Below are 13697 nucleotides of genomic sequence, written 5' to 3'. Positions count from 1 at the left end.
GCTGGGTGGATGCTGTGCTGGGTGGTGCTGTGCTGAGTGGATGCTGTGCTGGGTGGTGCTGTGCTGAGTGGTGCTGTGCGTCAGTTCAGTCCGGGATCTCACGTGCTGGTTGGGCCCCGCGGTGGTTGCGGTGCTGCTCTCACTGCCCAGGGGGCATCGCAGGAAAAGCAGCTCTATTTCCCGGGAGTTTCCAGCAAAACCACGGGCTCTGAGCTTCCTGCGTTGAAGTCTGTAAGGAAATCCAGGGAAGTCACACACAAGCGAAACGCTCCTTTTGAGTTTTTGAATGTTAGACATCTTTTTTTAAAAAAATATATTTTTATTGATTTCAGAGAGGAAGGGAGAGGGAGAGAGAGATGGAAACATCATCGGTGAGAGAGAATCATGGATTGGCTGCCTCCTGTGCGCCCCACGCTGGGGACTGAGCCACAACCCGGGCCTGTGCCCTGACCGGAAATCAAACCCCGGACCCTTCTGTCCGCAGGCTGACGCTCTATCCATTGAGCCACACCGGTTAGGGCAATCATTGTGGTTTTTAACAAATACGTTATTTCATGTAAGTCTCTGGAGAATGCGCGCTATCCCAGCTCATCACCATCTTCTGGATGAGAAGAGAGACTCAGAAAGGGCGTTGGCCCAACACGCCCACTGATTTGAGCCATTAGAGAAAGTGAGATTTTTTTTCTGGCTCATTTATACTTTGGAGTTACTGCAATAGACCTGGGATTATAATGGGTCTATTCTTTAAACGAAATACAGTGCAGAAGACGTAACTGCCTTTGCTGTTGGGACAGTTACTGTGAGCTCAGTGGGCGAGTCTGTTGAAGCGCTCTTAGAAATACGACAGGAAGTTGATTCTCTCTCTGTGTTAGTGCAAGAATTTTCTGGTTATAAGTGCAATATATTTATAGAACTTTTAGAAAATACAGCAGAACGTATTTTGCGGTCTTTTTTCCAATGCACTCATACACATTTATGAATGAAATAGAATTGTGCTTTATGCACTATTAATAGCATATTTTATTCACTGAAAGTATCAGAAATGTTTCCCCATGTTACTAATTTTTCTTCAAAAGCATGAATTTTATATTTTTCATTTTATCAAATGACTATATCATATCGTATTTACTTTATTTGGGGGCATTTATATTCTTGTATATAATTCTGGTGTGTATACACCTTATTTTTAAAAACTTTTCATTATTAGAGAAAGTTTTAGAATTGTTTTGTCAAAGGTAAGCATGGTGTTTTTTTTTAAGTTTGTTGATTCGCTTGTCAAACTACAGTCCCACTCCCTCTAAACGAAGGTTTTGCCACTTTTTAAACCACTTACCACCAGCGAGTGAGGGTCCTTCTCTCACATTTGTTCCCATGTTGAGTGTCATCTTTGTTCCCTGCAGAGTAACTTTATGTGGCGGGTGGAAATGTCCTTTTGTCTTAATTTTCAGTTTTTGGTTATTAGTGAGGGTAAGCGTTTTGTTTATTTTCATCTATTTACTTCTGTGAATTTCTTTTTTTACATCTTTTTTCCCCCTCTGTTTTATTGGGATGTTTTTCTTTCATTCTTTTTTTTTTTTACCTTGTGGCAGGTGCATTAAAATAGTATGTTTTAGGCTATTAACTAAGACAAAAATAGGTTTACAGCTGTTCGTGTGGAAAATAATAACAATAGTAAATAATAGAACGAGAATAAACTCTGTGTTTCCTATGCACGTAGCTGTACACCTGCTTTTCCTGCCCCCGTATACTTCCTAGCTTGTCACATTTGCTTTTTTGGGCATAGAGAAGTTCTTAATTTTTTAGTAGTACAATCTGCCTGTTTTTATGTGTGTTTTTTTTTCACGTACTTTTTTGCCTGGAAAGGGCTTCCTCAAATCCAGCTTGTTTATACTGCGAGATGGAGCTGCGAGAGCATTTTTTTCCCCTAATTGTGAGTCCTTTTTACCTCTCACGTATGAAGACGAATGCCTTCTGTCTGTGTTGATGGGAGTGCTGTCTGCTATCAGGTCTAAGATTTCTAAACGTATGCGATGTGCTTTTTGGTTTTGGTTAAAAAAATAAAGAAAATGAAAAAATACCTGTACAGTGGCATCCGCAGGCACCACAGGGTTTCCCTCGTGGTCCATGTTTTGGGGCTCTGCTCCCCACTTTGCTGGTTTTACTAAGTGTCCATGGGAAGACCGTCGCCTGAATGGAAGACTCGTTTTATGAGGAGCGTTTGCCGTCGGCAGTAGCTCATTTCGAGTTTTCCTATCCTAACCTTCTAAAGGTCATCTTCCGCCTCCTACTGAAGGTAGATTTGAGACTGTGTTTAAATCCTGATCGTATGTATTGAAAGCTGTATGGAATGGAATGTGAATTTTAAAAAATCATTATCATTATTATTAACATTTTTTTCTGCTCTCTTTTAAGACTTGATTGTGGGAGCTTTTGGTGTGGACAGAGCTGTGTTATACAGGTGAGCGTCTTCCCATCGCCGCTTCTGTTCTGAATTAATCAAACGTTTTATAGTTAAGTCCCAGTGTTTTAATTTCAGCTTAATTTTCTCGAAGTGACGGTACAATCTGTTCTTTCTCTTTGAGATTTACTGTAGGCAAGCGGTATCTATAGGAGGAGAGCTCCCCACGTGGAGAAAGCGTAGACGGTTTTAATTTCAGAAAGCATGTAGGGTTTCTCTCTTCGTTCTTGCAATCATGTCTAGAGGGAGTCTCCTGCCTTTTCAATGTCCCCCCAAATTCTAGGAGTTGACGTTTCCCGCTGAGAGGCGAGAAACTAACTTGTGTTTGTGCGTAACATTCTGAGCACAAAGGCCGTGTGCAATGACTCCCGGGACCACGGTTGCTCAGAGCAGCGTATACGTCCAGGCCTGTGTCTCCCAGCTTTGTGCACGTTCCCAGTTACTCTGTGCCCATCAGTCCCTCCTGCCCTAGGCCATCCTCCGCCTCCCAGGGAGATGAGGGTGTTCACCTTCCACAGGCCTCGTGTGCGCGGGCAGGACGCTGACCCGGCAGCTGATGGGGCTGTGGCTGGAGAAATGCGACTGGCGCTCGGGCACCGTGTCCGCACAGACGTGTGTCCTCGGCCGGGGATTGGGACGGCGCAGGCCGGAGCGGCTGCGTTTCTGGACAGAGTTTAAATCGGTGCCTCTTTCAGTTTTTATTTTACTTACTATAAGTTTTTAAAAATATATTTTTATTGATTTCAGAGAGGAAGGGAGAGATGGAAACATCAATGATGAGAGAGAATCATGGATCGGCTGCCTCCTGCACGTCCCACACTGGGGATCGAGCCCACAACCCGGGCCTGTGCCCCGACCGGGAATCAAACCGTGACCTCCTGGTTCATAGGTCGATACTCAACCACTGAGCCACGCCGGCCGGGCTCCGTCTCAGTTTTTAAAATGGCTGTTATTGAAGTAATACGTGCAGGTGGTAAACATTCAAATAATATAAAAAGGGCATACAACAAAGAAGTCTCTTCTCAGACTAGTTATTAGTTTACTAGTGTATACAATCAGAAACACACTAGGCATTACAATGCTTGTGTGTGTGTGTGTGTGTGTGTGTGTGCATGCTTTGTACACTGTGGGTTTCTCCCGTGTCGCACTGACATTACATGTGGCGTGTGTCTTAGATCCTCCGTAACAGCACGGATGGTGCACGGCCCTCATTGTTCCGCTGTGAGCGTTGCGTTAGGTCCATAGCGCACGGCTGGCTTCGCTGTTCCGCTTTCGTGGGCAGAGTTCAGAGAGTTTGGCCAGTCGTCCTGCTAGCCTGGGCCTGAGGGATTTGCCGGTCACGGGACTTCCTGCTGGAATCAGGGCAGCCCTGGGCGACGGGGACAGTGTCATTCTGAGGTTTAGTTCTTGTCTTTTCACTGCCCTGTGAGTGTGAACCCGAAATGCTCAGTCAGTCCAACATTGTAAACAGCTTCTTCATTTTCCTCACTTCCTGCCTCTCTCTCTCTCCCTCCCTCTCTCTCTCTCTCTCTCTCCCTCCCCCCACTAGAGCCAGACCGGTCATCACGGTCAATGCTGGCCTTGAAGTCTACCCGAGCATTTTAAACCAAGACAATAAGACCTGCTCGCTGCCTGGGACAGATCTTAAAGTTTCCTGGTAAGAGTATTAGCTGAATGTTGTGATTATTATAGTTATTATTCTGATGAGTGGTTCAGTTATTTATTTTATTTCTATAAAATATATTTTTTTTAATTTTTTACAGAGAGAAAGGGAGAGGGATAGAGAGTTAGAAACATCGATGAGAGAGAAACATCGATCACCGCACACCCCCTACTGGGGATGTGCCTGCAACCAAGGTACATGCCCTTGACCGGAATCGAACCTGGGACCCTTCAGTCCACAGGCCAACGCTCTATCCACTGAGCCAAACCGGTCAGGGCAAGTGCTTCATTTATTATAAAAACAATCGAAAATGAAGGTGGGGGTGAAATAGTGCAAAAGCAGATTTCGTTTGTCTACTCTCTTACCATGTCATAGATTGGATTATAGAAATACTGTTCCAGAAAGATATGCAGAAGCTCTAGAAGTATGTTAAAAACTAGTGGAAAGTTTATGTGTGTGTGTGTGTGTGTGTGTATTTGATTTCAGAGAGGAAGGAAGAGGGAGAGATACAAGCATCAATGATGAGAGAGAATCATGGATTGGCTGCCTCCTGCACGCCCCCCACTGGGGATGGAGCCTGCAACCCGGGCATGTGCCCTGACTGGGAATCAAACTGTAACCTCCTGGTTCATAGGTCAACGCTCAACCACTGAGCCACGCCAGCCTGGCCAAAAACTAGTGTAGGTTTTTTAAGTGACTCATGCTCAATGAATATATTAAAAAAAGAAGGAAAAGATAATAAGATTTCAGAATTCATTCATACTTAATTTAAAAAAAGACCCATGAACGTTTTAATTTTTAAAAGGTATGATCTTTTTCAGATTTAATATCTGTGAGTAGCTGTATGAAAAAATATTATTTTGCTCTAATATACCAGTCTTCTATTGTTCCTTTACTAGTTTTTAAATAAAAAAAATATTTTTTTAAAATTTAACTGAATTCTTCTATAGTTTGCAGTTTCTCAAGTCTACATATTTTTATGCTACTCTTCCCTATAGTGCATGATTTAGCTATATTTTCATTCTACCTGTATTTGTAATTTTCTGAAGATTTTTTTCTTTAAACTGACATATTTTGTCTAAAACATTTTTTTTTATATATATTTTATTGATTCTTTACAGAGAGGAAGGGAGAGAGATAGAGAGTTAGAAACATCGATGAGAGAGAAACATCGATCAGCTGCCTCCTGCACATCTCCCACTGGGGATGTGCCCGCAACCCAGGTACATGCCCTTGACCGGAATTGAACCCGGGACCTTTCAGCCCGCAGGCCAACGCTCTATCCACTGAGCCAAACCGGTTTCGGCTGTCTAAAACATTTTAAGATAGAATGGAGAAACCAGTATCTTTCTCCTACGCGTCAGAACAAGTATGACTTAGTCATGACAGGCCTTGGCCCACATGCTGTGAAGTCACCCCGAGGGCCCCACTTGGGGGAACACCCCGGTTCCGGGCACAGGGGCCAGAGCACTCAGAGCTGGAGGGGTGACGGGAGCTGGGACGACTTTCTTTCCCAAGAGCCACGAGAACGATCGCGGGCTCGCTAGCGAGGGGGGAACCCCGTCGGGGAGCTGGCTCGTCAGGGAGCGTCGGTGGGACTTCGATGACGCGGCGTCACTTCACGTCTGGATTCCCTCCCTCGTTTCCACGTGTTCCCGGAGCAAGGGACTCGGGGGGGAAGCGGGGAATTCTTTCCTTTCTTCCTCATCAGGGGACGAGGGAGGAAGGGAGGCTGAGGGAGGTAGTTTGTCTCGTTTCATTGTTAAATACGAGAAGAAGACAGACAGACAGGAAGCTTTGCCGGGTGAGCTCCCCGCGGGGCGTGAGGTGTGAGGACACGGGAGCGAGGCCGGCCTGCGTGACGACGCGTGTGTTCTTGTTTCCCTGCAGCTTCAACGTCAGGTTCTGCCTGCGGGCGGACGGCAAAGGCGCGCTTCCCGCCAAACTGAGTAAGTGCCCGTGTGCGTGTCCGTGGGAATCACGCGAGTTACCGACGCTGCGCACGCAGCTCACACTGAGGGGGCGGGAGTCACTCGGGCAGTTGTTACTTATTGGAAGGTTTAGTCCACAATCACTCTGTGTGGAAGCTCCTACCCAGCGGGGAAATGACACACCTGTTCGTTGACGCGGCGAAGAGTCGCCCCTGAACGTGCCCTTGCGTCCCTGTGCGAGGGAACGAGCCGATGGCCCATAAGCCAGGGGTCTCCTGGAACCTCCGTCCGTAGGCCTCGGGGAGCCCCTGCTGGCTCTGGTCTGGAGGTGGTTTAGAAGGAGCAGGAGATACGGTCTGGGCCACTCCTGTAACCACACAGCCAGCTCCCGGGTGGCTCTTCCCTCCCAAAACGTGGTTCTGCGTCCTGAGAGCGGGTGGAGCGTTAAGTCCTGTGGCCACGATCTGCCGCGTGGCAGGGACGTGCTGGGGGGCACGACAGCGGGCGGAGGCTGCACCCATGCGGTGGTGTGTGTGGTGGTGCTGGTGCTGGTGCGTGCGGTGGTGTGTGTGGTGGTGCGTGTGGTGCGTGTGCTGGTGCGTGTGCTGGTGTGTGTGCTGGTGCTGGTGTGTGTGGTGTGTGCAGTGGTGTGTGTGGTGGTGCATGTTCTGGTGCGTGTGCTGGTGTGTGTGGTGGTGCATGTTCTGGTGCGTGTGCTGGTGTGTGTGGTGGTGCATGTTCTGGTGCGTGTGCTGGTGTGTGTGCTGGTGTGTGTGGTGGTGCATGTTCTGGTGCGTGTGGTGGTACGTGTGGTGGTGCGTGGCGTTCACGGGGAGCAATGGAGGCAGGCCCAGGTGGGGGCCAAGAGGAAGCTCCCCCAGAGGAGACGGCGTGTCGGGGCCGCGGGAGGGCGTGCCTGGCGTGTGAGCGCACGGAGGGCAGTGGGGAGGATGGAGCAGAACTGGAAGCAGAAAACCCCTGGGTTTTCACCCAAATGTGACCTGAAGTCCAACCTTCAGAGAAACTGGAGACGCTGTGGTTAGAGGCCTGCACCCGCCCTCCTGGGAGACGCTCCTGAGAGCCCGGACCTTAGACGCACCGGCCCTAATAGTCTCTCTAAGGGGGTGCCTGACCGACAGCTGCTCGGCCCGTGCTTCCCGACCCCGCATGCCCTCTCACGGGGAGCCTGTCCTCCGAGCTCCCGCCAGGGAGTTGATAGTTTGCACTAAACTTTTGTCCGTAAACGTGTCCCCTGTGAAGTCCACACAAACGTTTAGTGCAAACTATCAACTCCCCGGCGGGAGCGCGGACGACAGGCTCCCGTGAGAGGGCGTGTGGGGTCAGGAAACACATGGCCACACGCAGCTGTCGGGTCAAGCTTTGCCTTAGAGCCGTGGTTCTCAACCTGTGGGTTGTGACCCCTTTGGCGGTCGAACGACCCTTTCACAGGGGTCACCTAAGACCATCCTGCATATCAGATATTTACGATTCATAACAGTAAGTAGCAACATTACAGTTATGAAGTAGCAACAAAAATAATTTTATGGTTGGGTCACAACATGAGGAACTGTATTTAAAGGGCCAGAAGGTTGAGAACCACTGCCTTAGAGCAGCGGTTCTCAACCTTCCTGATGCCACGACCCTTTAATCCACCTCCTCATGTTGTGGTGACCCCCAACCATAAAATTATTTTTGTTGCTACTTCATAACTGTAATGTTGCTACTGTTATGAATCGTAATGTAAATATCTGATATGCAGGATGTATTTTCATTGTTACAGATTGAACATAATGAAAGCATAGTGATTAATCACAAAAACAATATGTAATTATATATGTGTTTTCCGATGGTCTTAGGCGACCCCTGTGAAAGGGTCGTTCGACCCCCAGGTTGAGAACTGCTGCCCTAGTGGAAAGGGTGCCTCTGAGTCACCCTCAGCAGGAGGCCTGCCCCCTGCACTCGGAGCGTCATTTGCGTGTATTTACTCGGGGTTCCTTCAGGCTGGTCACTCTAACGGGGAAGGGAAGGGGTCCCTCCACCTGTTTTACTGCCTCAGGATCTGGTGCCTGAATCACTGACCTTCCCCGGGGAGGAGCTGGGTGAATTCTGCCGTTAATTGTGACACATTTATCCCGAACGAATCGGTGGTGGTCTCCCTGCGGAGCACAGTGTCCCGAGGGCGTCGGGAGTGGGCGTCTGTGCGTGACCCGGGGATGTGGGGCGGGCGGCGTCCGGGGGCCGCGTTGGTCATAAACCTTTGGTTTGTGTAGACTTTCAGGTGGAGCTTCTTTTGGATAAACTCAAGCAAAAGGGAGCCATTCGCCGAGCACTGTTTCTCCACAACAGGTCCCCGGGCCACCCCAAGAACATGACCGTCTCCCGGGGGGGCCGCATGCAGTGCGAGGAGCTGGTGGCGTACCTGCGGGTGAGGCCCCTCCCCCTCCATGTCTGCTCTTCTCTCCTGTTGCTTTTCTCCTCATCCGGGCGCTTTTCACGTTCTGTACATGTTTGTGCATTAAGTCCACAGGAAATGCACGTGAGGAAGTGCAGCTCTTTATTTTTTTATTATTATTATTTTTTAATATATTTTACTGATTTTTTACAGAGAGGAAGGGAGAGGGATAGAGAGTTAGAAACATCGATGAGAGAGAAACATCCATCAGCTGCCTCCTGCACACCCCCTACTGGGGATGTGCCCGCAACCAAGGTACATGCCCTTGACCGGAATCGAACCTGGGACCCTTCAGTCCGCAGGCTGACAATCTATCCACTGAGCCACACCGGTCAGGGCAAGTGTGGCTCTTTAAATGTTGGACCCGAGTAGCGGCCTCCTCCTCCTGGTGGGTCGCGTACCCCCCAAGGGCCCCCCCAGGATACAGTCTGTGGGACGCAGAACCCGCCCTCCTGAGAGGAAGTGTGTGGCGTTACAGGCCTCCCTCGAGAAACAAGAGAACTTACGTAAACGACCTAACTTTACACTCAAAGACACTAGAACAAGAACAGCAATCAAAGCCCAAGTGCGTAGGAGAAAGGAAATAGTGACGATCAGAGCAGAAATGAACGAAACAGAGTCTAAAATACAAGTCCAGGTCCAGCCAGTGTGGCTCAGTGGTTGAGCGTCCGCCCGTGCACAAGAGGGGCTGGTTCGATTCCCGACCAGGGTACCTGCCCGGGTTGTGGGCACGATCCCCCGTGGGGGGCGTGCGGGAGGCAGTCAGTCAGTGATTCTCATCGTGGATGTCGCATCTCTCTCCCTCTCCCTCTCTTTCTAAAATAAACGTAAAATTTAGAAGCCCTGAAGGTTCCACCAAAAACTCCCAGAACTGACAAATGATTCAGTTAAAGCAGCAGGATGCAAAACAAGCATCCAGAAAACAGCTGCATTTTGGGACGTTAATAATAGACTCTCAGAAAGGGACACAGAGAACGGTCTCATTTACAATCGCACCAGGAAAACCACAGCGACCTTGGAGTAAACTTAACCACGGATGTGGAAACCTGTATCAGAAACGATAAGACACGAAAGGAAGACAGTGGAGAAGATGCAGATACTGGAAGCATGTGCTGTGGCCACGAGGACTGGGCCAGTGGGGCCATGGATAGGGCGTCTGGCTACGGATCCGAAGATTCCAACAAGGGCATTGAACGAAGGAAGCAAATCAGAGAATATGTTTGATCTGATTCTTAAATAGACAGGAAAAGCTGACCCAGGAGCGTGCTGTTTGGAGACGGCACATGGTCATAAACTGCTGAGGGCCAGCGCGGGGATGGGGACTTGGGCTCAGAACGGCGGTCGCTCGGAAGGAAGGCAGAGGCGTGAGGCGCTCCAGAGAGGACCGTGTGGGTAGCTGAAGCGAGGGCAGTAACGTTCCAGTTATAATATGGGGCGTGTATTTTTAAAAATATGTTTTTAATTAGTATTTATTTTAGAGGAAGGGAGAGGGAGAGAGAGAGGAACATCAATGAGAGAGACGTCACTGACCGCTGCCTCCTCCACACCCCACACTGGGGATCGAGCCCGCAGCCCGGCGTGTGCCCTGACCGGGAACCAGACCAGTGACTTCTTGGCTTGTAGGTCGACGCTCAACCACTGAGCCGCACGGGCCGGGGTGGGCGTGTAATTGCTCATTTTATGAACACGCTTCGTATATTTGTGTGTGAATCAAATAATGACATTATGATGCATAAATTGATGTGTTCTCAGTGAATAGTAACCTTTTTGGATGTTTTCTTCTTCTATAAGTTTACATTCACAGAGGGTTTGGTAGAATTAAATCAAGAGATGAGTCACACAGCTGGCTTTGTGTTCTGTGCTTGGGTTTCTCTGGTAGCTTGATGTCCTCATTAATGTGCAGCTTCTCTGTTTCTAGGATGAATCTGAGTTTAGAGACAAGCTCACTCCAATCACCATTTTCATGGAGTATCGGCTGGACTACAGAACGGCGGCCGACGCCACAGGCCTGCGGCCCATCCTCAACCAGTTCACGCCCGCCAACCTCAGTCGGCAGGTACGCGCCTTCTCGCTTCTCCCGAGTCTCAGCCTTTCATTTCTTCACGGTCTTGCTGTTCATGTTTTAAATTACCACGAGGGATTGCTCTTGTAACCTTGGGATTTTAGTCAAAGAAGTAAAAGGGGGAGGAGTCGAGTTAGAGACATTGAAAGCCACTTGGAACTCGGTGATATGGAGAGAACGTTGGGGTCACATAGAAAGTTAATAATTCAAGGAAAACAACAAAACGCCAATTTACACAGTATTTTAATATTTTGCTGAACAAGTTTAATATCTGTTTTATCTTTGATTTAATTTGAAAAAATACATACACACACACACACACACACACACACACACACACTGAGTGGCCAGATTCTTATGACCACCCCATCAGCCTTCAATACTGTGGCGATTCTTCTTGGCATTGACTCCACGAGATGTTGAAAGGTGATGTGAGGAATCTGACACCATGTCTGATGAATAGCACTGTCCAGTTCTGTGAGATTTGATGGTTGTGGAACCAGCTGCCTGATGGCTCTTTTAACTTCGTCCCACAAATGCTCAATTGGATTGAGATCTGGTGATTGTGGGGGCCACCTAAGCAAGGTAAAGTCTCCCTCATGTTCTTGAAACCACTCCCGCACAATACGAGCACCGTGGCATGGCACATTGTCTTGTTGGAAGAAGCCATCTCCATTGGGATATGCCATCAACATGATAGGATGAACCTGATTAGCAACGATACTTAGGTATTGTATTGTGCAGGAGTGGCCCAACGAAGTACTGATGGGCTGGTCATAATAATCTGGCCACTCAGTGTATATGTATAGTACTTTCTTTTCATAAAACCAAATAAAGCAATAAAATGTCATAGGGGCTGTATTACAATATTCTTAGAAAATGTTATGTAAAACCCATGTTTTCAGATATTATGATTGCATTTCCTATTTCTTCCTCTTTTTTATTACATGTTCATATTTTTAGGTTAATATTTCTTCTTTTATAGGATTCTTTACCCTGCATTTTGGTTGTTATTTCTTCTTTGTCTAACACTCTAACATCTCAAATACTCTTTTTTAAAAAAAATATGTTTTTATTGATTTCAGAGAGAAAGGGAGAGGGAGAAAGAGATAGAAACATCAATGATGAGAGAGAATCATGGATCAGCTGCCTCCTGCACGCCCCCCACTGGGGATCAAGCCCATAACCCGGGCATGTGCCCTAACCAGGAATCGAACAGTGACTTCCTGGTTCATGGGTCAACGCTCAACCACTGAGCCACGCTGGCTGGGCTCAAATACTCCTTTGTGTGTGGTTTGATAAAACTATACATGATAGACGTGTAAGGCAAATTAAAATATATTCTAATGTACTTTTGTATTAAAATCCAAAGTCTTCCGTGATTTGTATATTTTAACAATGTAGTTTACATTTTACTTTGCATGTGGATACTTAGAATATGTGTGTGTCTAGGATGGTTTCTGCCCTCTCTCTCCACGTGGCCGCACACTCTGGGCTCCTGGTGTCCAGTGGCGGCTCCCTATGTGGCCGTCCCCCGTGCTGTTCCCGTGGCTGGTTCCGTGGCTGGTTCCGTGGTTTGCTCTCTGAACTGCCGCTCTGTCCCCTCCTCCCTTACACCCCGCAGCCGCGTTTCCATGGCGTTGACAGAACTGTAGTCTGGAATGAGAAACCCTAGAAGGAGTTTATTTTGCCCAAGATCACACACCTTAGCTAGCAGCCGCTGAGCCCTCATTTATTTTTTTCATTTTTATTGATGTCAGAGAGGAAAGGAGAGGGAGACAGATAGAAACATCCATGATGACCGGCTGCCTCCTGCACACCCCCCACTGGGGATGGAGCCTGCAACCCGGGTCTGTGCCCTGACGGGAATCGAGCTGTGACCTCCTGGCCCATAGTTTGATGCTCAATCACCAAGCCCAGCTGGCCGGGTGGAACCCTCATTTCTTGACTGTCACTTTCTCTTCTATGTGACACTTCATTCCACAATCTTAGCAGCTCAACTGGAGATGGAACGAAAGCTCCCACCTGGTGGTTTGATGTCCTGAGTCCTTTCCTTCCTGCCATTCCTGCCCGTTCACTGACCCGTGTGAAAGGAAGTAGCCACGACCCCTTTCTGTTAGCACGCGAAGTGGACGAATCCATGTGCCTGTATATATGTGTGCACATGCGTGTCCACGCGCTTCACGTGTAGTAGGACATGCCCTGCAGTGTGACCCGCACCGCTCTCTCCCGCGCAGGAGACGTAACCACTCCTCTCTCCTAGGCTCACATCCTCCTGGACTGCGGCGAAGACAACGTGTGCAAACCCAAGCTGGAGGTCTCCGTGGACAGGTGAGGCCTGCCCGCCCCGTGACACCGCGCACAGGACGGGCACGTGGAGGAGCCCAGCTCCTCCTCCCAGGGACGGTGTATCTGAACGAGAACTCGTTACATCCGAGGGGGATGCGTGACTGTCTGTGACGGTCAGGCTGTCGGTCTGAGCTCCAGAGCAGCAGGCGCTGAGTTCTCCTCGCTGTGTGGGCGACAGGCTGGTCCCGTCCCCCGCTGGGTCCTGTGAGAGGCCACCATGCCTCTCACGGCCGCCTTCATCATCGGCCTCCTCCCGACTGAAGGAATTCCATCGCATGTGCACGAGACATAAATCACAAAGGGTTTTTGTGAGAATCGTGACAAATGAGCAATTCAGTTTTCTCCTAAAATCAGAGACTTAGGCCGCACAGGGAGACGTAAAGTGACGCCCGTGATGGATGTGCGCGGCGGGGATATGCTGGCGGCATCGCCTTGTTCGCTCAGACGAGCGTGGGCTCTGCGCCCGCGTGCAGGTCCCGGTTTCCTGTTGAGCTGGGGGTCGTGTAAACGCCCCGAGACGCGGGGAGGGTGTCGGTGCCGCCGTCTGCGTGTCTGTCTGTCTCCCGTCCCGTGGACGGCCCTGCTGCCCCACGCGGCCCGTCTCACGGGCTGGGCCTGTGTCGCCCCGCAGAGACCAGAAGAAGATCTACGTCGGGGACGACAACCCCCTGACTTTGATGGTGACGGCGCAGAACCAGGGCGAAGGCGCCTACGAGGCGGAGCTCATCGTGGCCCTCCCCCCGCAGGCCGACTTCATCGGCGTCGTCCGCAACAGCGAGGTA

General features: G+C 49.2%; 1 protein-coding gene across 1 annotated transcript in view; it reads left to right on the top strand.

The window, feature by feature from the left end:
• ITGAV (integrin, alpha V) overlaps positions 1–13697 on the top strand; it is a gene marked incomplete at its 5' end in the record, with an annotated part of 49661 nt that overhangs the window by 27784 nt on the left and 8180 nt on the right. The window contains 7 exons of the mRNA XM_014539620.1: positions 2413–2458; positions 4008–4115; positions 6012–6070; positions 8323–8477; positions 10423–10560; positions 12830–12897; positions 13547–13694. Coding sequence (XP_014395106.1) covers positions 2413–2458; positions 4008–4115; positions 6012–6070; positions 8323–8477; positions 10423–10560; positions 12830–12897; positions 13547–13694 — 722 coding nt within the window. The remainder of the gene's footprint in view (positions 1–2412; positions 2459–4007; positions 4116–6011; positions 6071–8322; positions 8478–10422; positions 10561–12829; positions 12898–13546; positions 13695–13697) is intronic.

Source organism: Myotis brandtii, unplaced genomic scaffold (assembly GCF_000412655.1).
Source record: "Myotis brandtii unplaced genomic scaffold, ASM41265v1 scaffold221, whole genome shotgun sequence".
In the NCBI taxonomy this organism is placed as follows: Eukaryota; Metazoa; Chordata; class Mammalia; order Chiroptera; family Vespertilionidae; genus Myotis; species Myotis brandtii.
Note: the sequence above shows the minus strand (reverse complement) of the source record. Positions and strands in the feature narration are given on the sequence as shown.